This window comes from Oenanthe melanoleuca, chromosome 19, assembly GCF_029582105.1.
Source record: "Oenanthe melanoleuca isolate GR-GAL-2019-014 chromosome 19, OMel1.0, whole genome shotgun sequence".
Taxonomy (NCBI): domain Eukaryota; kingdom Metazoa; phylum Chordata; class Aves; order Passeriformes; family Muscicapidae; genus Oenanthe; species Oenanthe melanoleuca.
In genome coordinates, this window is record NC_079352.1 from 10,383,997 (window position 1) to 10,408,835 (window position 24,839).

General features: G+C 50.8%; 1 protein-coding gene across 1 annotated transcript; it reads left to right on the forward strand.

The window, feature by feature from the left end:
• Positions 1-3,961: 3,961 nt before the first annotated feature.
• On the forward strand, positions 3,962-24,839 carry LOC130260827 (eosinophil peroxidase-like). Its single transcript, XM_056506570.1, has 14 exons — positions 3,962-3,999; positions 5,026-5,100; positions 6,300-6,393; positions 7,998-8,173; positions 10,106-10,226; positions 11,739-11,868; positions 12,882-13,088; positions 14,324-14,639; positions 16,950-17,110; positions 18,467-18,713; positions 19,123-19,293; positions 21,358-21,595; positions 22,489-22,703; positions 23,915-24,839. Exons 2-14 carry the CDS (start codon positions 5,028-5,030, stop codon positions 23,941-23,943), a joined length of 2,178 nt encoding a protein of 725 aa, XP_056362545.1. The 5' UTR covers positions 3,962-3,999; positions 5,026-5,027; the 3' UTR covers positions 23,944-24,839.

Sequence of the window (24,839 nt, forward strand, 5' to 3'; positions counted from 1 at the left end):
GACACCAGGGAGGGCTGTGAGTGTGAGGCTGCCCAGAGTGCCTGGCTGGAGCCCTGCACTCCCAGTGCCACTGGTGTGCAAGTGTTGGGCCATGGCCATAGTCCTGCATCTGGAGCCTCTGGGAATCCAGCCAAGGTGCCAGAAGTCACTGGGATTTTGAGGGTATTCTTGCAGGATTTCCCTGACAGGATGGACTTGTTTGGGAAGCTGCTGGTCCCTAGAGAGAAATACTCCTTGAGGATGTTGATACTGCAGTAAGTCATCGTGTCCTGTGGTACATGGGAGTCAGGGCAAGGACAGGCTTTGAAAGGATGAAGTGCTGCAGCTCTGTTTGAGTTTCCATGGCTTCTGGAGCAGCCTCAGTGGTGAAACTCATCAGCAACCCAGAGCTTTATCTTCAGCCTGTCCTCCCATGGAGGAAGTCGTTGCTGTTCTAACTGAATTTACCAACAGAAGTTTCTTAAGTGAGTTGTTGAAGGTCTTTTGAAAGAAACTGTCATTGCTTTTATCAGTTCCTCAGGGGATGAACTGAAGAACAAAACCTTTAGGAAGTAAAGCAGCCGCTGGAACATTCTGGGGTGTGCCCAGAGCCAGAGGTCCTGTGAAGCCAGTGCCTGCCTGCCTCCCTCCCTGGGACCACAAGGTGTGTGTTGTGTCTCTACCTCCTGTAAATTTTGCTGTGATGGACCCAGACCCATCATTCAAAGTCTCCCTAGTTCAGCTGGTTCCCCAACACCAGACAGGCTGTACAGCAAAGCTCAGAGGAGTCTCCATGAGAAAGATTTAATGTTAACAGCTTCAAGCTGTTATAGCTAAACTTAAAAGGCTACAATAAGCCAAAAAAAAAAAAAAAAAAAAAAGGGTAAAATAAAGATCATCCAGATGTTCTGCTTTGCATCCTGTGCTTCTAATCACTGTGCCACAGCTCAGGTGTGGATGGCTCCTCTCTGCTTGGGGGAGCTGCTTGTGGCATCAATATATTCCTGTTTCCATTCTCCAGATGAGCAGCATGTGATCTCTGAGTGCAAGCATTTGGTGCTTGTGTTGGTGCTCACCAGAAGGCTCAGCCTTTCCCATTCACCCTGATCTGGGAGCAGGGTCACAGTCTCCAGGGAAAGTAAATATTTAAGGGACAAAGGATCTCATAACCCCCCACTTCCATGGTTTCTGAAGCAGAGAACATTTTTTCTTTTTGAGACCAGTTTGGTGTGGCGTTTCTCAGGGGTTGATGTAGGAGTTGGTGTGTTTAACATCTTTTCCAATGATAAAGGGGTCATGGGCATCCTGGGCAGTGTCCTGGTGACACCAAACTGTGTGTCAGGGTCACACACTGGAGAGAAGAGATGGGGCATCCATGAAAGGCTGGAGAGGTGGAGCTGTGCAAAATTCATGACACTTAACAAGGCCAAGTAAAAGGTCCTAGTTGGAGTTGGGGCAATCCCAAGCTCAAGTACAGGCTGAGAAGAGAGATGGATGGATGGATGGATGGATGGATGGATGGATGGATGGATGGATGGATGGATGGATGGATGGATGGATGCAAAGCTGCCTTGAGGAGAAGGACTTGGAGGTGCTGATGGATTAGAAGCTCAGCACAGAATCACAGAATGGCTGGAGCTGGGAGGGACATTAAGATCATCTGGCTCCAAACCCCTGCCACAGATGTGCCCCAGCCATGTGTGTCAGAAACCCCCCATGCCCTGGGCTGATGTCCCACTGTGGGCAGAAGGGGAGGGAGGAATTCTGCCCCTCTGCCCTGCTCAGGTGAGACCCCACCTGCAGAGCTGCTTCCAGCCCTGAGGCCAACAGCAGAAGGATGTGGAGTTGCTGGAGTGAGTCCAGAGAAGGCCCCAGAGCTGCTCCATGGCTCGAGCGTCTCTGCTCTGGAGCCAGGCTGGGAGAGCTGGAAGTGCTCACCTGGAGAAGAGAAGGCCCCAGGGAGAGCTCAGATCCCCTTTCAGAGCCCAAAGGGACTCCAGGAGAGCTGGAGAGGGACTTGGGACAGAGGTGTGGAGTGACAGGACAAGGGGGAATGGCTTCCCACAGCCAGAGGGCAGGGACAGATGGGATATTGGGAAGGAATTGTTCCCTGTGAGGAAGAAATGGCTTCCCTGGCACAGGGTGCCCAGAGAAGTTGTGGCTGCCCCAGCCCTGGAAATGTCCAAGGCCAGGTTGGACAGGGCTTGGAGCAGCCTGGGGTAGTGCAAGGTGTCCCTGCCATGGCAGGGGCTGGAATGGGATGGTCTGTAAGGTGATTCTCTGAATTAAGTTCCTCATTGTGAAACACATTTATCAGCACTGACACACACTAACTGTCCATAGCCTTTGAAAAATCCTCCTCCTCCTCCTCTATCTGATGCTGACACAGCTTTGCAAACCCACCAGCTCTGCCCCTTTGCACAAGAGCTGTGCTGTGGTCTCTGTTGTGCAAACTGCTGGTTCTGGAGCTGCAGCTGGATCTGGTTCTGGTTCTCCTGCTGGAGGGTGGAGCTAGAGCTAGGTTTGGTGCTGAAGCTGGGACCTCAGGCAGACACTCTGCCTCTGTCTCACACACTGAAAGGGGTGGGTGGGCTGGAGGCACCTCCTGAGTCTCTTGGGTCAGGGTCACCTTGAAGGCTAGGGGAGGTTGCTCAGGCTCTTATTCAGGGGAGCAATGTCCCCAGGGATGCAGGCCCCACCTCTGCTCTGGGCCCTGTCCCAGCACTTCACTATCCTGGGTGTTTTCTTATATCTGTTGGGAATTTTCCTGACAGTACCAGGTGCCATTGCCTCTTGTCCCATCCCTGGGCACTCTGAGTAGCTCTGTCTTCTCTGCAGCCCTTCCATGAGACAGTCAAAGTCAAGAATAAGGCTTCCAGAGGCTTCTTCCCTCCAGGCTGACCAAACACAGCTTTTTCCTGGGCTCCAAGTGGATTCTTTCCAGGTTGTCAAAACCAGTCTACAAACAAGACCAGCCTCACCTGGGCCTCACTGCAAGATTAGTAATTTGCTTTGCTGATTTTCTTTTAAACATTAAAGAACCAGGACCAGCATCAGTTCATGGCTCCACTTGCAAGGAGGCAGCTTTGGGGATGGGATGATGGATCCCAAGGCTGGGGATGGACACACCTTCAGAGTCACTGCCAAAGGCACTGCACCACCTGTGCCATTCCACAGCTACTGTGGGTCCTGGTGGAGTCCAGGTGAAGACCTTCATCCAACCAGCCCTGGGGAGCCCTGGCAGGAACTTGGTTGCTTTCAGTCTGTGCTGCTGATCCAAGGAGTTTTGATCCATGGGGGCAAACACAATTGCAATGTGCAGTGAGGAGGAGCTGAGGAGCAGCTCCTCTGCCTCCCTGTACACCTCCATGCTCAAACACATCCCTCACTGATCCAGCAGTACCCCTCTGCCCTGTCAGCATGGTAAGCATTTGTCCATCAGATGCTTTTGCTCTGGGAGAGGAGCTTTGGCCCGCGGCAGAGGAGATGTTTGCTGAGCTCCTGAGCAACAGCATCAGGCTCCTTTGGGCAGGAGCCAGACCCACCTGGGCTGCCCCGTGCTCCAGACCAGTAGCTGGAGAGTTCAAGCCATCCGTCCCAGTGCCTCCTTCTGCCCAGGAGCAGCTCTCAGGGGATGTGGGCAGAGCACGTCAGGAGGTGGGATGGGGAGTGCTGGGTACTGCAGGTGTGTCCGGAGGTAGATGTGAAGGCGTCGGTTCCACCTCTGAAAGCGGCAGAGGATGAAGAGTACCATGGGGAAAGGTGTCCCTGGAAGACACCCCCAGAAGTGTCTCACAAGACTCTCAAACCACCACAAAGTGATCACATCTCCACCTGCAACAATCCCGGGAAAGCTCCGGTGAAGCATCAGGCTGCGCATCCCGGTGCGAGCAGGAGAAGCTGCCGGCGGGCACGGGGGGCGGTGAGCGGTGAGCGCTGATAACGCCGGGCAGATAAAAGCGGGCGCGGAGGGGCCCGGGCGGGGAGGCGGTGCTGGATCGAGGTGACAGCCTGGCCCAGGTACAGCCGCTTTTCTCTCGCGGAGAGTTTGTTTCTCTGCCGGGGGTGGTTTTGGGAACCTGGGGCAGAGTGTGGGGCTGAGCTCTGCGGTTCCCGGGCCGGGGCCGGGGCTCGGCCGGGCACTGCAGCGCTGCTTTTACACAGCGGCTGCTCAGCCCGCAGCTCTGGCTCGTTCTGGGAGCAGCCTTGGGAGGTGAGGGGTCAGCTTGGGGAAAAGAATCCCAAATATCTATTAAACGGCTATTAAATACTTCCCGTTCCTTCTGCAGCCCATGTTAAAGGAACGGCTAGGTAATCACTGAATAAATTCCCATTAAAACACAAATATGAATGCTATATTTTATAATTATAGGGATAGAGTGATACCCAGCTCATGGTTGGCTTCACTCTGGCTCTATTGAAGAGCATAAATAATTCGCTCATAGTGATTCTTGTAGTAACATTCTAAATATTGAAGTATTATTTCCTCCTCAATCCCAGGCTAATCAGGAACAAAGATAATAGATAATAGATAATAGATAATAGATAATAGATAATAGATAATAGATAATAGATAATAGATAATAGATAATAGATAATAGATAATAGATAATAGATAATAGATAATAGATAATAGAGTCCTTATATGTTTTCATGTCATCTCATGTGACATGACTACATGCAAGGAGGGCTCTTGGAATTTAAAGGCACCGTGCTGTCCCGGCTCTTCCTTCTTCCCCACCAGCTCTCCATGGAACGCTCTGTGTTCTGCCCTGGCAGCAGATTCTGGTCCCTTTGTGCTGCCCCCGAAGTCCCAAGTGGCACCACAAGGTGCCACCAGTGCTGGCAGTCCCTGGGACACGATTCTGCTCATTTCCCACATGGCACTGACAGGACCTCCCAGGGAGTGCACTCTCTCCTGGAAGTGTTCCATTGGCAAGGGGATGCTCCATGAGCTCCCTTGACATGCACCATCCTCCACCTTGGCAAGAACCTTCCTGATGCATCCACGTGTTCTTGGTCTTCTTCACTTACATTTCTTTGCAGGGATGAAGGCAGAAAGCTTCCTGGAGTCGCTGATGATCCTCAGCCTGTTCCAGGCATCTGTATCCTCTTCCAACGGTATTGTCCCTCCCTAAGGCTTTGCAGATCAGGGGATTTTCTGAGTGGTAAAGATAAAGCTATGTCTGGAAGAGCCTGTCATTCAGCAGCACAGCCCTGAAAATGTGCCAGAAGGAGCACAGTCTGTACCTCTTCTGGCACCACTTGGCTCTTTTAGGTTTTTACTGGTTCACATCCTGCCTGATTCCTTAAAATCAGGTAAAAGGAGATAAGTTCCCAGCACTGGTTCATGTCCATGGAAACAGGGTCTCCCTCCCTGTACCAGCACCTGAGAGAGCTCCCAGGGCCTGTGGAGTGTGGAGATGGGGCAGGCACTCTCCCTCTTCCAGCCCTGAATCACTGCTCCAAAACATATAGGGATCTCCATCTATTAATTTACAATGTCAAATCCTTATGAAAAGCATATGCCTGGCTTTTCATTTATCTCAAATGGTGGTCCAGGCAATAATTTTTCTCATCAGGATTGTCCAAGAGTTGAGCTCTGGGCTGATCTGGAAATACATTTAAAAGGAACTGGGGAGATTGGGCAGCTCTTGATCCCTATGTGCTATTTTCTGAAGTTTTCCTCCTTCCCAGAAACTGTAGGAAAGTGCTGTCACTCAGAGAAGCCCTTAGGGCCTGTCCCCTCCCTTTCTGTGACCCACGGCCAGAAAATGATGAAGATGAAATTCATTTTGGGGGCTCCCACCAGGGCAGGAAGGGGAGCAGTGAAAATGGCAGGAAGTTTCAGGAGGGACTGGGGAATGCCATGGGGAAATTGAGCTGCTTATAGAATAAGAGAATCTCAGAAAGGTTTGGGTTGGAAGGGAGCTTAGAGTTCACCCCATTCCAGCCCCTGCCACAGGAGGGACACCTTCCACTGTCCCAGGCTGCTCCAAGCCCTGCTAAGCCTGGCCTTGGGCACTGCCAGGGCTGGGACAGCCACAGCTGCTCTGGGCACCCTGTTCAAATGCTCTGCTGTGAAAGGGCAGGACGGGTGGTGTGTGCACTCTGTGCAGCTGTTTGAAGCCTCCACTGATGGAGGAATTCTCTTCATGTCCAGGAGAGACACTCAGACTTCGCTGAGGAATATATTTATATGCAGATGTCTGGAAAGTGAGCAGCACTTGCTCCCAGCCCTGCTGTGTCCAATCCCCGGTGTGGAGGCGCAGGGATGCTCCTGCGGCACCCTCACCTCTGTTCTCCCTTTCTCCGCTCAGACGCGGCGCTGGAGCTGTCGGACACGTCCCTGCTGAGCAGCGTGGCCGAGGCTCGGCAGCTGGTGGATGCTGCCTACAAGCGCACTCGGGAGCGGTGAGAGCCGGGCTGGCTGTGGCGGCTCCTGTCCCTGCTCCTGTCCCTGCCCCCGGCTCCTGTCCCTGTCCCCTGTCCCTGTCCCAGCCCCCTGCTCCTGTCCCTGTCCCCTGTCCCTGTCCCTGCCCCTCCCCGTCCCTGCCCCCGTCCCCTGTCCCGTCCCTGTCCCTGTGGCTGTCCCGGTCCCTGTCCCTGTCCCCTGTCCCTTCTCCTGTCCCTGTCCCTGCTCCTGTCCCCGTCCCTGCCCCCTGTCCCCTGTCCCTGTCCCTGTCCCGTCTCCTGTCCCTGTCCCTGTCCCTGCTTCTGCTCCGGTCCCTGCTCCTGTCCCTGTCCCTGTCCCTGTCCCTGTCCCTGTCCCTGTCCCTGTCCCTGCTTCTGCTCCGGTCCCTGCCCCCTGCTCCTGTCTTTGCTCCTGTCCCTGTCCCCTGTCTCCTATCCCTGTCCCTGCCCCCTGCTCCTGTCCCCTGTCCCTGTCCCTGCTCCTGTCCCTGCTCCTGTCCCTGTCCCTGCTCCTGTCCCAGTCCCTGTCCCCTGTCCCTGTCCCTGTTCCTGCTCCTGTCCCCTGTCCCTGCTCCTGTCCTTCTCCCTGTCCCTGTCCCCTGTCCCTCTCCCTGTCCCTCTCCCTGTCCTCTCCTGCACTGCACCTTCCCTCCCCGCGGCACAGGGACAGCGGGGTGGGGACTCCGGGAGCACAGCGGGCTGTCATCCAGCTTTTATCGGCTCACCCTGATCTGGCACCAGTCTCTTGGGTCACCAAGAGCCGTGGCCTCTTCTGTGCTGTTCCTCCCAGCTCGGTTTTTGGAGAATCACAGAACCACAGAGTGGTTTGGGTTGGAAGGGAGCTTAAAGCTCATCTCGTTCCATCCCCTGCATGGGCAGGGACACCTGCCAGTATCTCAGGTTGCTCCAAGCCCCATCCAGCCTGCCTTGGACACTTCCAAGGCTGGGTCAGCCACAGCTTCTCTGGGAACCCAGTGCCAGACAGGTTCTTAGCTGTCAGCTGCATCTGATGCTATTGCTGGGCTCTGTTGCATCCCTCACAGTGCTCTGAGCAGGAGCCCTGAGTTGAGACCAGCACAGGCTCCTGCTTATTTCCAGTGGTTCCCTCCCATGCATGCAGCAAACAGCTGGACACTGCAGTGAGGACATTCTGTGGGACTCCCAGTCATGCTTTGGGAGTGTCCAGCTTCCTACCAGCCTGTACCTGTCCTCTGCCAGCAGCCACACTGAATCCCCTCCCTGGCTTGGGGACTCTCCAGCTGAGAGGAGGCTCCAGTAGATTTAGGACAGGGTGGCCTGGAGACATTTGAGGCCTTCAAACAGTGACAGATACTGATGATCTGGATAACAGCTGAGTGAGGTTTGGTGCCTCATGGATGGGGCTTACCTTCTGGCAGGTGGAGCTGGGCAGTTTCAGAAACTCCCTTCCTGCAAGTGTCTCTGCTGCTCTGTGGAGAGTGCTGGGAGCAGCCCTGGCCTCTCCCAGTGGACTTTCCCAGACTTTCTCCAGCAGTTCTGACTTGGGACATGCCGTGCCTGATGCTCAGATATGCAACTGCAGCACCCCTGCCCCATTTCAGGTTTTGGTTTCTTGTCCCTTGCAGCATGAAGAAGAACCTGCAGAGCAATGCCTTGACCCCAGCAGAGCTCCTGAGATATTTCAAGCAGCCAGTGGAGGGGACACGATCGGCTGTCCGGGCAGCAGATTATCTGCAGACCACCCTGAGCCTGCTCAAAGAGAGGCTGAGATGGGCTGTGAGGGGAGACTTCAATGTCACAGGTAGGATCCCCCTTTGCTGGGAGGAAGGCAGTGGAGGAAGACACAGGGCTTGGTCACTGGGCTTTGGAGGAGGGAAGAAAAGGGGGTTATGAAAGGCTGTGACAAATCTCTCCCATGTGGCTGCAGTGAAGCAAAGCTGAGTTATTTTTCTGTGCTCTTTTTCCATCTTAAATATTATTGAGGTGGGGGGGGGTTCATTTAGTGAAAGTGTTTTGTGCACTTCCCTGGTTCCTTCTGCTTTATTGAGGTTCATCTTCCAAGGGGTCAAAGCTTGGAAGGCTTTGGTAGATATTCTGCTGCTTGGGTAGGGAATGAGCAGACCCAGAGATGACTCCCAGCAGCCTGGCCCCAAGTGAGGCAGCTCTTCAGCCAGACCTCAGACAGCACTGAAGTCATGCCACAGACACAACACTGTCCAAATAGAGAATGGGGAGATTGAGAGGATATTTCAGTGTGTGTCTGGAGGAGCAACATCCTCTGTGAGATGGAGTCAGGCCAGGCCAGGCTGCTGAGAGAAGGAGGCAAATCAGGGCCAGTGAGAGGAACAGCTCAGGTACACACAGGGAGAACTCCTGCCACATAAATATGAACTCATGGAGATCATGGAATGGTTTGGGTGGGAAGGGACCTCAAAGCCAATCCAGTGCCATCCCTGCCATGGGAAGGGACACCTTCCACTGTCCCAGGGTGCTCCAAGCCTCATCTGGTCTGGCCTCAAACATTTTCCCAACATTACTGTGAAGCACTGGTGGGATAAGACACATCAAGGAGTGCTCTGGCTTTGCTCCAGGACAGGATGAGAAGGAAGGTGATCCCAGAACTGGCTGTGCACAGCTCCAGCCTCTCCATCCAGGACTGATGCTCCAGCACCACTATAGAGCCTTGCAAGGGCCACCTGAGTGCCACCTCTCACCCACCTGCCCAGTGGCTTTTTAAACCATGCTGTGACCCAGACTGTTGGTGGCAGCAGTGACCAGGAAACCTCTGAGGACATGGAGTGAGCAGCAAGAGCCAAGAAGGAGCATCTTCCCTATGGAGACAGACTGGGAGAGCTGGGGGGTCAGCCTGGAGAAGAGAAAGCTCTGGGGAGACATTAGAGCCCCTTCAGTGCCTGAAAGGGCTTATGAAAAAAGAGGGAGAGGCTTTCTCCATGAATAGATAGTGACAGGAAAAGAGGGAATGGTTTTAAACTAATAGATGAGAGATTTGGATTTTATTTTAGGAAGAAATTGCAGGCTGGGAGTGTGCTGAGGCCTTGGCACAGGTTGTCCAGAAAAGCTGTGGCTGTCCCATCCCTAGAAGTGTCCAAGGCCAGGTTGGAGCAACTTGGGAAGATGTCCCTGCCCTTGGCAGAGTGTTGGAGCAAAATGGTCTTTAAGGTCTCTCCAACCCAAATCATTCCATGATTATGTGATTCTGTAAGACTTTTCTTGTTGAACTCTGCCACTTATCTCCCCTGCAAAGGGAAATGTGCACAGCAAAACACAATGCCTTGGTGAGCCCAGCCACAGGATGGTTCTTTTCCAGCCAGCTCTGAGCAGGGACAGCACACACTGGGATCTGCTTCCAGGGGGAAAAACTTGTAACAGCCCCCAGGATGGCTGTGACTGCATTTTATAGTGGAGAAAAAAAGGGAGAGGAGAGGAAGTGCCAACACTAGAAAACCATTCTGCTGCTGCATGAGCCTAATGTGATTATAAAGAGGATCTGACCACATCTTTGCTGGGTTTGATGCTTTCCAAACCAGCAAATAATCTGCTGCTCAAAGAGCATCCTCAGCATATCTTCAAGCAGGAAGATTCACATTCACATTCAGCACATTGTGGTTGTGCAGATGTTGCTGGGTACTGCAAGGTAAAGGAAAACATTTTCCTGAGCAAACCCAGCAGGGCCAGTGTGTTCCTGCCTGTTTTCTCTCCCTTGTTCTGCCAGACTTGCTGACTCCAGCCCAGGTCGAGGTGATTTTCAAGGCCACTGGATGTGACCAGCAGGATAAGAAAATAAGTTGTACATCCTCTGGCTACAGAACCATCACTGGCGAGTGCAACAACAGGTGAGGGGCTGAGTCAGCAGGAGAATGGGTGGTTGCATGGGGCAGGAGGAGAGGAAATGGCCTCAAGTTGCACCAGGGCAGGCTCAGGTTGGATATCAAGAATTTATTCCTGGAAAGGGTGGTCAGGTATTGGAACTGCCCAGGAGTGTGGTGAAGTCCCCACTCCTGGAGGTGTCCAAGGAAGGACTGGATGTGGTACTCGGTGATCTGGGCTGGTGGTTAACCTAAATGATTCCATGCACCCTCCATAAGTAGACCCACTTCCCCAAGGATGATCCACACAGACACCTTGTTTTAGGGTTTCACACTCAGCAGTATTTCCTAGTAATGTGTGGAGCTGTTTGGAAAGTTCCTGGCTCTTTCCCAAAACATGGGGAGCTCCATGTTGAGGACAGACTTTGTCTGGCCCTGCCCCTTGGCAGGTCTCCAAGGGTTTCCTGACCTAAATCCATGATGTGAGCATGATCTAGCCATCCCCTTGCCCCACACTGTGTGTGGGAGGAGTTCTGGGCATATGGGCTGGAATAGCACCTTGGGCACCTCCCATGGCTGGAATGGGGAATGTGGGAGACATGGGAAGCTGCTGAGCACGGGGCATTTTATAGGGACAGTTCAGAAACATTCCCTGTAAAAACAGAGCTGGGAAGCTCCTGGGAGCAGCTGAGGCAGAGGAGGGAGCTCAGCCAGCTTTTCCTGCCAGGATGCTTTAGCCTTCAGGGGGTGGTATAAGAGCTGAGGAGAGACCTTCCTGCCTCCTTCCACTTCGGGGGGGTGGGATGTGGACTCTGGGATAAGGACAGGTCCATTACACCCGATCCAGACCTGAGGCCCTGGGGAAGGTGGACTCAGCCATGCTCTGTCTCTCCACTGCCCAGGGCAGGGCTACACCCCCTGTGGGTGAGAGGCCACCACACTTTGGATATGCACTCCAAAGAAAGTATGTTAGTACTCTAATTAAGGTTCTAATGGTCTAATCAAACTACAATCATAGAGCCACAGAATGGTTTGTGTTGGAAGCGATTTTGAAAAGATTTAAAGGTCACCTAGTCCAACCCCCTGCCATGGGCTGGGACATCTTCAGTAATGACCTCCAAAAAATCACCCAGCACAGTAACCTCACAGTCCAAGTCCCCCAGTTTCTGTTTGAGACCATAGGTAATTCCATTCCAAGGCTCTTCCCCTTTTCCTGGCTGTTCAGCTTCCAACTTTGCTTTCCAGCTGCAGTCTGAGGTTGAGGGCCTTTCTTCAGACTGGATGACCTCAGGGGCACCTGAGTTCTTGCCTGAGAGAAGCTGAGGCTCGGGGCAGATTATTAAAGCTCTTTTCCAACCTAAGCAACTCTATGATTATTGTTGTTATTGTTATTAATCCTGAGGTTTATTGATAGCACCCAACCTATAGAGCTGCAGCAGTTCCCCAACCACAGCGTGCTCCCGTTCCAAGGTCCATGTCTCTCCATATCCACAAGCTCTTGGCTCCAACTGTTTGCCATTTTTCCATTGCCTCTGACAGGAGGAACCCATCCCTAGGAGCCTCCAACAGAGCCCTGGCCAGGTGGCTGCCAGCAGAATATGAGGATGGCTTGTCTGTGCCCCGTGGGTGGACGGAAGGAAAGCGTTTCTCTGGATTCCCGCTTCCACTGGTAGAGTTTATAACATCTCAGAATAAAGGGTCAGGCCTAGGGATTGTCACTTCTAGGACAGGCCACAGGCATCAAAGGGCTCATCCAGCAGCTGGAATTGTGGATCAGGTTGGAGGACCTTAAATTCACCAGCTGCAGGGTGATGGTCTGAGAATATCCAGGGGGATCTATTAGGAATGCTTTCAAAGTCCCACGCCTCCAGGAAAAGCAAAGGAAAATTAATCTGATTGCTGCAGAATCACAGGAGGAATACAGAATTACACAATATATTCTTTTAAACTGAGTGCATTTAAGCCAAATTATTTTACTTACTTTTTTTTTAATTTGGTTTGTGGCAGTTGTTGTTTCCTGAAAAGTAATTATGCCAGAGTGAGCCAGGGAATCTCCTGAAGAAAAGATATATGGACCAGAAATAGTGTGTGGGGGTCCCTGGGTGGGTGAAGTGCAGGGCTGTGGCTCTTGTGGCCCCTGGATGTGAGAAGGGATACTGTGAGGTGGCTTCTGGTCACTGGAGCTTGGTGCAACAACAGCTCTAATGAGATCTGGGGTTGTGTTCATAGATTTGTTGTACTTCCTAACCCTCCTCCACAGCAGAGTGTCTGCTTTTTCTGTAGTAATACATGAAGGTGGGGGAACTGTAATGGCTGGGGAAGGGATGATAAAGGAGGAGGACTTCAAGATAACTTTCAGAGATTCCCTGGGGCTATTTTTTCTGTGCTTCTATTCAAAAAAAGGTCTTTTAAAATTTGTTTTGTTTCCCTTTCCCAGGCTTGCTTAGCTGTTTTCCTAAGTCCATCAAGGGCAGTCTTGGCCTGGAGGCTTAGAGCCCTGCCTAGAGCCAGAGCAGTGCAGTGCTCAGCAAAGGGCACTTGGTGATGGTGACACCTTTCTGCACAGACATATTTGGGGTTTTTTATCTGCAAAGCACAAGAAGTGCCCTGGGAATTTTTGCAGGTGACCTCGCAACTGGGTGCACCCATTCACACATGTGTGTTCTGCCTCCATCCCTGCAGGTCCGACAGGTGTCCAATGAGATTGTCCGCTTCCCCCCGGAGCAGATGCAGATGGACCAGCAGAGATCCCTCATGTTCATGCAGTGGGGCCAGTTTATTGACCATGACCTGGATTTTAGCCCAGAAACCCCAGCCAGAGTCCCCTTTGGTGGAGAGACAGACTGTGACACCAGCTGTGCCAAGGAGCCTCCCTGCTTTCCCATCCAGGTACAGGCAACCTCCTTCTTCCAGGGTAAGGAGGGAGAGGGGATCTGCCTTCTGACCAGGAAATGTTGGCGGCTCTCCCAGTCCTTGGCCATGGAGGAACATCCTCCCAAAACAGGCCAAGGAGACCAGAGCACTCTGTGACCACTCTGTGTGGCGGCAGTGCTTTGTTCCAGTGCTGGGTTCAGGCACAGCCTTTGCCAGGTTTCCAGGCATTTGCCCATCTCCCTCAGCAGTGTGGTTTTTCTTTGGAGCTGTAGTGCAAAGGTAGCACAGGTGATGCCTGGAATACAGGAAATGTCACAGTCAGGCACTGGGGAGTGTCAACACCCCAGAAAACCTACGGGACTTAAGTGCTCTTTGCACAGGACAAGGCAGTGCTGAGATCTCCTGCAGTGCCTGCAGCATTAGCAGGAGTCACATCATAGTCCCTGTTCCAGTGGATCACAGAATCACTGGGGTTGGAAAAGACCTCCAAGCCCATCCAGTCCAACCTGTGCCCAATCCCCACCTTGTCCCCAGCCCAGAGCACTGAGTGTCCAGGCCTTCCTTGGACACCTCCAGGGATGGGAACTCCAAACCTCCCTGGACCCCTTTCAGTGCCTGACCAACCTTTCCATGGGGAAATTCTTTCCACATCGAATCTAAACCTCAGATTTAGATTGGATCTGGCCCAGCCTGAGCCCCTTCCCTCTGCTCCTGTCCCTGTTCCCTGGAGCAGAGCCCGACCCCCCCGGCTGTCCCCTCCTGTCAGGGAGTTGTGCAGAGCCACAAGGTCCCTCCTGAGCCTCCTTTTCTCCAGATCATGTCCATGTCCCTCCTGCAGCCCTGCTCTCCTGCCTTTGAAGTTCTGCTGCAGCTCTGGTTTCTCTTTGTTCCTCTCAAGGAAAACTATGATGAGATGGAACATCACTGAGTATTTCCCTGACATTTGCAATGCTGGAATGGTAACAGGTTCTGGATGACAGCTGTCTGTGGTGTAGATATGCAGATAAGAAATCTGAACCTTAAAGATGCAATCCAATATATTTATTTTCAGGGGGAAAACTTCGGGAATCCATGGGACTTTAGGGAAGTCTCAGCATCTCCAGGCTGTTTGGGACTTGGGCTCCTAAAGCAGAATCTCAGCTATCAATCTGACCCTTCATCTCAAGGTTTATGCTGCAGATTTTTGCCCTGTGAGAGGCCTCCAGCCCAGCTCCATCTCCTGAGCTACTGATGAATTTTCCTTTCTGCAGATCCCAGCCAACGACCCCCGAATCACCAACAGGAGGGACTGCCTGCCGTTCTTCCGCTCGGCGGCCAGCTGCGCGCGGGGCCGGGCGGTGCGGGAGCAGATCAACGCGCTCACCTCCTTCCTGGACGGCAGCGTCGTGTACGGCAGCGAGGCGGCCGTGGCCCGGCGGCTGCGGGACCCCGGCAGCCAGCGCGGCCTCCTGGCTGTGAACCGCAACTTCACGGACCGCGGCAGGGCCTACATGCCCTTCGGGCCCATGAGGAAGGAGCCCTGCCTCAAGGCCAGCGGGGCAGCTCGAATCCCGTGTTTTCTTGCAGGTGAGTTGGCTGCTTGTGCCCCAAACCTGGAGTCCGGAGCAGAAAATTCCACCAGCTCCAGTTCACTTCTTCAGTTGTTTGTTTTTCTTATTTAAGTAGAAAATGAAATGGAGCAACTGATGAGAGACTGAGACAGGCTGTGCTAGGTAGGAGGAAAGTCTTCACCATCTCCAAGTTTTCTTTGTGCACATAAACCTGGTGTGAAGGTGTCCCATCCATGCTCAGCAGCTCTGGTGTAGGGCCCAGTGACCTAGGAACAAGTGCCACGATGGAGCCAAACAGGCACAGCAATGGCAGCCTGGCCTGGAGGCAGTGGCTGGACCATACTTGTCCTTTCAGGGCTGTCTCCAGCCCAGCAGGATGGAAACAGGTGTGTAACTATTGTGCTGGGTCATGGTAGGAAACCTTTGGATGTCCCTGCACTGTGACAGGAGCTGGGATCCCAGATGGAATGAGAATGAGGCCAATACCAGACCAAGGAGGCCTTTTAAAGTGTGTCCTCACTGCTATGAAGGCTGAGGGAGCACTGGGAGCACTCCAGCCAGGCCAGTCCATCAGGACACCCTCCTGCTATATTTATCCTCTGTCATGCTTTTGGTATCCCCTTAACCCCTTCTGCAACCCAAAATAACTCATTTGGTCCTGGGCATGGGCTGCCAGAGCCAGACAGGCTCCCAAAGCCAAGCCTTCACTCCAGAACCCTGCACAGTCACCACCCTCTCCCCCACTGCTGCCCTTTGCCATGTCCTGTCCCCAGCTCACAGAGACAGAACTGACCTTAGGGATCCTCAGCACTATTCCCTTCTCCTGGTGCTGCTACTGGACTAGGGTGTTTCCACAAGCCTGTGGGACCTCAGAGAGGGATGTTTCTGATAAACTTCATGAACTAGTGTCTCACTCCCTGGCCTATTTCTTATGGAGAGTAGGACTTCCCAGTTGGCTCCTGCTGGCTCTGGCTACACCAGGCTGCTTGTGGCACTGTGGGAAGAAACTTCAGGGCACAACATATCTCATCAGCTATGGAGCTGCTTTCTATTCCCTTGGCCCCTTTCATATCTGGCCAAAGTTCCTCTGAACATCCCCAAGGTCCTTGGAATCCATCAGCTCCCTCCTTTGAAGCTCATGATGTTTCATGCTCCCTCCAGACTCCCACAGCATTCCACCTGTCCCACATGTTGTTCCATATGTTCTCCTGCTCCCCCAGTTCCGTGCAGGTCTCTCCTTGGTGAGGACTACAGGACCTGTGGCCAAAGGCAGGTGCCCAGTGAGAAGCAGAGCAGGCAGGAGTATCAGATGCTTCCCAGGAGGGGCTTCTGGCCCCCTCAGACTCTCAGCAAGGAGCAGTTCCTGTTCAATGGCTGGAACAGACCCATCCATTCTTTTATAGCCATCAGTTCAGGCTGTTTCGGAAGTGCCTTTGAAAATTCACTGTCTTATTTGTGATTTTTCCGGTCCCTGAGAACTGGGGGAGCTATACATGTGCAGTTGCCTCCCAGGGCTCAGCGTTTCCTCCCAGAGCTCTGTTGGAAGCCCTGGCTGGATGCATTCTGCTTGTGGAAACCTCACAGTGCTTCTTTTGTTCCTCCTTCCGCAGTCCCTCACAAGCAGCCTTTGAGAGTGGATGAAAAGGGCTCTGTGCCAAGTGCAGGAGCAAATCCCTCTATTTACTGTGGGACAAGGGAACTAAATACAACATATTTACTTTTCTCTGAGTGCTTGTCTATACTCTCATCACCTGCTTGCTCTTGTGTTTCCTGCCCCAGATGTTTGAAGAAGGATTTGATGTTTCATTGTGATGCTGTTGGTAATTTCCAAAAAGCAGTTTCCGAAGTTGACTCATTTTGCTTTTCCTTTACTCCCCTGAGAGCCTGTTTGTGACTGTCACCTTGCTTTGGCTGCAGTTTCAGCTGGTTCAAAGGAGACCTTCTGACTTTCAGAGCTTCCTTGGCCATCTTGACTTCCCTCTGCCCATTTGCATTTCTCTCTTGAGCTGTGAGACCAAATGTCTCTGACATGGGAGCCCGGAGAACACCTGCTCATATTTAACTTTTTAAGTTAATGCTTCCAGCCCTTCACTGAAACTTTCCCCACTTCTTTGTGATTCTCAGCACAGCCAGGACAGCATCTGACTTTTGTTGCGTCATCAGAAATTCAGCTTGTGCCTGGTGCTGTCCAATCCTTGGTTTCCCTCTCCTCCTCTGTGTTTCCTACCCATTTTCTTCACAACACAAATATTGAGACATCTAAAAATCCCTGTGTGTGTGCTTCCCAGTGTGACATTCCCGCTCCCTGTGGTGTGTGCCCTCCCAGGTGACACCCGTGCGAGTGAGATGCTGGAGCTGGCCTGCATGCACACGCTCTTCGTGCGGGAGCACAACCGCCTGGCTGGGAAGCTGAGGAGCCTCAATCCCCACTGGAACGATGAGAGGCTCTACCAGGAGGCTCGAAAGATCCTGGGAGCCATGATCCAGGTACGAGCCATCATCCACTGTCCTGGCTCTGCCTGCAGTCTCACAGGGTTCATGTGCTAGGCTGTGCTAGTGTGGGGTGGACAAAGGGTGCAAGATTCTGGGGTGAATGGACCAAATTCTTTCCACCAGCCCCTTTTGACCAAAGCAAAATCACAGAGCTACCTGAAATGACAAGCACAGAGGGGTCCTCCTGAATCTTTGATGTCCCTCTAGTGTTAAATTTGCAAAGTTAAACCTCGAACGATGAGGTTTTTAATGGCACATTTTTGTTTGAGGAACAGACAGAAAAGTCAGAGGAAAAGCTTTTCTAACTGTTGTTTTGTGCCTGATAAAAATGGTACTGGAAATTTGGATTAAAATTCCTTGGTTTGTGAATCCCCTCCTCTCAATGATTCCCTGCCCATGGCAGGGGGTTGGAATGAGATTATCTTAATGCTCCCTTCGAACCCAAACCATTCTGGGATTCTGTGAAGAAGCCCTATGTACTGGTGAGTGCAGCCAGTCATGGTGTCTCCTTGGGACTGGGCTCTCCCAGACTTGACCCTGAATGGGACCCTGGGGTCACACAAACACCTCTATGCTTGGGAGGGACCTCCCAAAGTCTCTTTTCCTGCTTCCAGTCTGGAGCAGGAATGGCCTCAAAGCCAGATCAGGTTTTACAGCTGGCAGGAAAGGCTGGATCATATGAGAGAAAGGGATATGGGGTTTCCAAAGGCACTGCACCTCCTTTGAAGCCTGTCTTCTGAGCTGGTTTAACAAATAATAAAAAGTAGGAATATCAAAATGTTTATGTTTTTATGCTGTCCATTTAAATATTATTGTATTGTTGAAAAAACAGCAAGGCAAACACTCAAAGAATTGTCCTAAAAAGCATCATCTCCATCATTGTGTTTACATCATTGGTTTCATATTCATTCAGTATTCAGACAATTAATCCATTTTCTTCTACTGACACAGAATTTGATTTTTTTTCTTTAAATTGTGCTGCCTCCTCAATATCCGAGAAAGACATGAGAGCAGGACTGGAAATCTCTGCTGTGGGAGGACTCGGAGCTGCCCGAGGGTGGTGCTACTCCTGCTATCTTTGCCATCTGAGGCACAAGGTGCAGTTCTGCCTGCCTGATGGGAAGGTGACAAGGAGCCAATATTTGGGAGGATTTGGCAGGCTTTTATCTTCACAGAATCACAGAACCAATTAGATTGGAAAAGACTTCTGAGATAATTGAGTCCAACCCATTATTATGTTGCTCTGACCTGCCAGATTGTTGTGGCAGAGAGAACATGAAAAACAACTTTGCTTCCACAGAAACTGATGGCCAAGACATTAACAGCTCTCCCTTTCCTCGTTTCCCCAAGATCATAACCTACAGGGACTACCTGCCTCTCCTGCTGGGATACAGGTTCCGCAGGTTCATTCCTCCCTACCGGGGCTACGATGAGTCTGTGGATCCCCGGATATCCAATGTCTTCACCTTGGCTTTTCGCTTTGCTCATGCCTCAATCCCTCCGACTGTTGGCCGCTTAGATGAATATTACAGACCCATAACTCCTGAAATTCAACTTCGAACCTCCTTCTTTGCAGTCTGGAGGATTATTCAAGAAGGTAAATCCCTTTCTGCAGCTCTGCCGTGTGGGTTTGTTTCATTCATCCTTTCATGCCCTCTCTGGATGAGCTCCTGCTTTGGCCAAATTTAAAAGCATTTTGTGTTCAGTGTATTAAATGGCCCTTACTACCAGGCAGAATTGTCCCAACAGAGCTGTAGACAAGAGCAGTCCATCATGTTTCAATGAATGCTTCATTGCTGTGGCCTCCAAGAACATTATTCGAAGTATTTTCTTCACAATTCTTAAAGTGCAGGCAAATTGATTCTCATGTAGTAGCAGCTCATAATTAAATATAAGCTGCACTCACCTCTCTGGGGCCTCTTAGCCACACACTGACCTCCGTGCACTGCTCACAGGAATTCCCTGCTCCAGGAATTGATCCCAGTTTCCCTGTGCCACGTCTGCAGGTGGGATTGATCCCTATCTCCGGAGCCTCATGGCCAACCCGGCCAAGCTGATGACGCAGCAGCAGATGGTGGTGGGCGAGCTCCGGGACCGGCTCTTTGAGCAGGTTGAAAGGATTGGGTTTGATTTAGCTGCACTCAACATGCAGCGCAGCCGAGATCATGGGCTTCCAGGTAAGCCAGCTCTGGGAGCAGAGCTTACAAAGAAAAACAAGTGGAGAGCAGGCATTTTTGTGATTAAACACTGAGAAGCTTCTCCAGTCCGTGCCTGGCTGGAATTGCTCAGGCGTTGGATTCAGTGATCCTCATGCATCTCTCCCAGTGTAGGATATTCAGTGATTCTATATAATGCTCTTTCCTAAACATTTTTCTTGTTTCTGAACAATGACAAGTAAGTGGGTGGAGGCTGAGCACTGTAGGCAAAGCCTGGCTGAAGCTGCATGAGAGACGTGGAGGCAGAAGAACGCAGGGCATTGCACAGACCAGAGTCTGGTGCTCAGTGTCTGACTCATTTCTATTGTCCAAGTGAAAAAAACTGGTAAAATAGTACAGCAACAAGTTTGCAGGAGTTGAATGAGGGCTGTAAGTCCCCTGTGACTTCTCTGCAACCATCTGTAGTGGTCCAGCCCAGCCACGCATGACTGGAAGAGCAGATTCCAATATGTGAAGAAAATATCATAATTTTTCTATTAAATCTGTGTCCCCTAGAAAAAGACAACCAAGCATGTCAGAACCAGTTCTCAGGGCTCTGCAAGGTGCAAAACCAGTGTAATGGCATTGCAAGGTGGTCTTGAGAAATAGATTGTTGATGACACTTCAGAGTTGGCTCCTGGGTGGGTCCTTGCCCAACAGTGTTATTAGGATGAGGTAAGAGCCTGGAGCTGCCGTGTCAGCAACATCCTGAGAGATGCAACAGGGCTCCTGTTTAAAACTGGGATGAAAACTGAGCTGGATCCATGGGTTCTAAGTCCAGACAGAGGCTTTGGAGTACATCCAGGTGTATCATCAGCTCACAGGATTGCTCTGCCTTGGCCACAACAGAAGGTTGTGATTTTTCCTTGCTTTATTGAGGAACACTATCATGCAGAACCTGATCAGATCCACAAATCCTGGGTTTCCAGACTGGACATGGTGTGACTGACATACATTTCTAGTGAATTTGGGTTTAGCTTTAGGTCTCAACCAACCTATGAGTGCTGTACTCCTTTATTTTAGACATCCATGAAAGTGGCTTAGAAAGGTAAAAAGCCCTCCCTAATTAATTTTATGATTAAGCAAATTCTCAGTGTCCTGGAATTGTTTGATAGTGGCATCATCCAGGCACCATATGCTGTGTCTTTTGCTCCCAATGCTCCCTGGTTTTTAGACATAAGACAGTAGGTTTGGATTGGATATCAGGAAAAAAATATTGCCTGTGAGGGTGGGGAGGCCCTGGCACAGGGTGCCCAGAGCAGCTGTGGCTGCCCCATTCCTGCAAGTGCTCAAAGCCAGGTTGGATGGGGCTTGGAGCACCCTGGGATAGTGGCAGGTGTCCCTGCCCATGGCAGGGGGTGGGATGAGATGAGCTTTGTTATCCCTTCCAGTCCAAATGGTTCCACAAGTCCATGACATCCTGCCTTCTGCATCATCTCATCTCATCTCATCTCATCTCATCTCATCTCATCTCATCTCATCTCATCTCATCTCATCTCATCTCATCTCATCATCTCATCTCATCATCTCACTCTTCTCGTCTTTTCCACCAGTTGTGGCCCGGTGGATTTTTGGCTGTTTGCAGCCCAGAAAAATTAGTCCAGCTGGCAAAATCTGGTGGTTGAAGTAACCTGGGCTGTGTGGAGTGTGTGGCTTGTCCCCTTGGCTGGACCCCACTCTCACAGTGGAAAAGTACTTGGTCATTCTCCTGTTATACAGAGAGAGAGACCATCAACATCTTGTCCAGGTTCACTTTCAGTGAAGGCAACATCAGTTGCATCCCTGCTGAGTGGAGCAGACCATTGCTGCAAAGTGGTGGAACAGCTCCCACGTGCAAAGACATGGCTCTCCCAAAACAGCATTGAAAGGTCAGGCAGGGGGAACTGGCTGTGGAGGAGCAGGAAGGCAGTAGCATTAACAGAAATACAGAAAAATCTTTTAAACATTTCGGTACCCTACCAGTGTCCCAGCTTTGGGAAAGAGAGGGAAAAATCTTTCCAGGATGGAGTAGCACATTACTGATTATTGACATCCAACTACTTGCAGGTTACAACTCCTGGAGAAAATTCTGTGGGCTCTCACAGCCCTCTGGAGTGAAGTCACTTGGCCGAGTGCTAAGGAATCAGAAACTGGCAAGGAAGTTCCTGCAGCTCTATGGGACACCAAAGAACATTGACATCTGGATTGGGGCCCTGGCAGAGCCCTTTGTGAGAGGAGGCCGAGTTGGGCCTCTCATGGCTTGTCTCATTGGCACCCAGTTCAGGAACATTCGTGATGGGGACAGGTAAGAGGGGAGCTGGGTATCCCAGCCCCAAAGCACAGGGAGGCTGGAGTTTATGCAGATTTCATTCTCTTTGTAGTGATGTTCTTATTCCCTGTCTGATGGTTGGGATCCTGGGCTGAGATACCTTCCCAGCACAGTGATATCTCACTATTTTTATTTCCCTCCCCCAGTTCTGAACTAGACCCCTCTGCTCTGACATGTGGCAGGGTTTGGTCTTTGCTTGTGATGGATGTGGTGGGTTGGGGTTTTCTTGTCAGCCAAAACCACTTCAGCAGTGCTGAGGTTTTGACACACCAGAATTCCTCCTCCTCCTTGACGTTGCTCAGGTGCAGCAATGAGTTACGTTCCCAATTTTAAGCTGGATTTCTGAAGCAAGATCCCTGTACCTGCCAGCAATATTGCCTGAAAATGGGACCAAAACCCATGTTTTCTGGGAAACAGTTCTGATGAGAAAGACGTAGGATGAGCTCAAACCCTTGTATGAGGAGCTGAGAGTCAAACAGTCTGTTACATGTCTAGAAATCCTATTCTTCTGGCAGGAAATGAACCATTTTCTAAAAAATTGAGTAATTATAGGCCTTGTTCCAACATGGCAATCATTTGTCTGTAACCACAGCCTGTACACAGACTGTGCAGCCTTTCCAATTTGAAAGAGGGTACCTGTGCCTCATCGAGGACAATTAATTCAATTGCAGCTTTATTACCAATCCAGGGCCAAAAGAAAAGCAAGATAATTATCCAACTCAAGTCAGGGCTCTTGATTTCAATAACAGAAATTCAAATTTGTTCTTGGCAGAAGAAATTTGTGTTAATGGGAATTAATATTATGGGAGTAATCACTGTGAAGAAGGCAGAAGGCAAAAATCTGTTGTGTTTTCTTCTTTCTCCTGCAGATTTTGGTGGCAGAACCCTGGGGTTTTCACTCCTCGCCAGCGCTGTTCACTGGCCAAAATCTCCCTGTCACGAATAATATGTGACAATACCCACATCACTAAAGTATCAAGGAATATCTTCCGGGCTAACAGATACCCCCAGGGCTTTGTGAGCTGCAGTCAGATCCCAAAGCTGGACCTCAGACCCTGGAAGTCACAGAGCACCGAGGAGCAAGGTATGATCTGCAGGGAGCAGCAGGTCCTGCGGGCAGACAGCTGAGAAAGCCAGGGTGTAAAACTGAGCTGCCTAACAGGGGGCTGGACCTGTGTGCCAGGCACAGCTTTAGGTGCTCCAGTTTACCAGGTGTGCTTAGAGTAGCTCCTACAAAATGCAGATTTTCCGGCAGATCAAGCTAAGTGCCTTATTCTGGGAATTTTTTCTAACAAGGCAAGGCTGAGGGAGCTGGGGTTGCTCAGGCTGGAGAGGAGCCCCAGCTGAGAGGGACCCTCAGCCCTGGCTGTCCCTGTGTGCAGGGAGGGGCAGAGCAGGGCCCAGGCTCTGCTCCAGGGCCCAGCAGTGGCACCAGAGCCACGGGCAGGGACTGAGCCCAGCAGCTGCCCCTGCACAGGAGGCACAACTTGTGCCCTGGGCAGTGCCCAGCCCTGAGCAGGTGCCCAGGGAGGGGCTGGAGTGTCCCTCAGCAGGGATATTCCAGAGCCACATGGACACAGTGCTGTGCCCTGTGCTCTGGGATGGCCCTGCCTGAGCAGGGAGGTGGCACCAGGGACTCTGTGCTCCCTCCCAGCCTGAACCATTCTGGAATTCTGGATTTTTTTTCTGATTAATAGACCTTTCATTTAGTTGCTCACTATAGATGCCACAGTTTCCTGCAGGGGAAACAATTCCCAGACTGGGAAGACTGCTCTGTCAGTTTGTCTGTCTGCTGAGATGGTGTTTGTCAGCATATCCTTATAGGGCCAAAAGCAACTCAGCATTTGAAAATGAATTCCCAGTCTGTGGAAGGGTTTCTGGTTTTGATCTCTGCTTGTATGGTTGTTGCCTATTTTTACACTATTTCTCTCACCTGCCTTCAGGATTTGTAAAATTCTAATTTTTAGTAATTCTAATTTTTATTAATATTAAAGTAAGTGTTCTAATTAAGTATTCTAATTTTAATTAATAAAGGTCTAATTCCTTCCAAAACACTCCCTGAAATCCCTGGGAAGTAGATGTAGGGAAGATTGGCTCTCTCCAGAGAAGGCCAGGCTGTTCAGTGCCTTTTCCAAACAAAACATTCTTCCTTTCTTCTGACAGGTCCTGTCACACTCTCAAAATACCAGTTTTTGATCCCTCCTTTCAGCCTAGCATGTGGAAACAAATCACACAAGGTATCAGGGACTATGGCAGGTTCTTTTCTGTTAACACAATGCTTTTTATCTCCTCTAGAGAAAGATTCTGGTGACTTAAAATGCTGAACGCTGAGGATTTCCCAGATGTCCAAACTTGGGAAGCTGTTGAGATGGATTATTAATTTTTACTGTGTTAATGCTTTTACTGCCTCCAATGTTTGGGCACGGTTCTGTCATTTGATCAGCTTGATTTGCATGAAGCCTTTACAGTGGGATGGAGCCCAGGAATAAAAGAACTTCATGAAGAGAAATCCCAGATCTATGAAATCAGTCAGTATCACAAAGCCATGTGAAATGAGGTGTCCAGAGGCTGATCCCAAATCACACCAGCTGCTGGCTTAGGCCATAGAACCACACAGTGCTTCACCAAGATTTATGGTCAAACACATGTTTTGGACCTTCCTTTTAAAATTTTCAACCCCCACAGAATGATGCAGGGCATTGGAATGACAGTTGATTTTTGTTATCAGATTTTTTTGTTTGTTTGTTTGTTTGTTTGGAAGAAATAAATCCTTCAGTTTCCAGAGAAAATGTCCTAATGGCAGGATGCCTTTGAGAGAAGAAGAAATAGTTGTCCTGCACCCCAAACACACTATCCTAAAATGCCCTGGGTCAGGTTTTGCTCCAATACAGAAGGAAGAAATCTGCCACATGGATAAGAGTTTTCTCACTATTATTTCCCCTAGTCCAGAATGCCCAATACATCCTCTGATGTGACAGAAACCTGTGACAAGTTATTCCTGAAGCCTGGCATGAGCCAGAGTGACTCAGCACTGGCCTGTAGAGCTCGTGGGATGTGGCCTGGCAGAGATAAGAACAATCTGAACATACAAGAAAGTAAAAACTATTCTGGTTTCAATCCAGCTTTTTCCCTTTTCCTGAAAGTGACCAAGCCCACTTTCTCCTCCCTCTGTAGCCTGCTATATTCCTATCATTGCTTAATAAATTGCAATTTTGAGCTG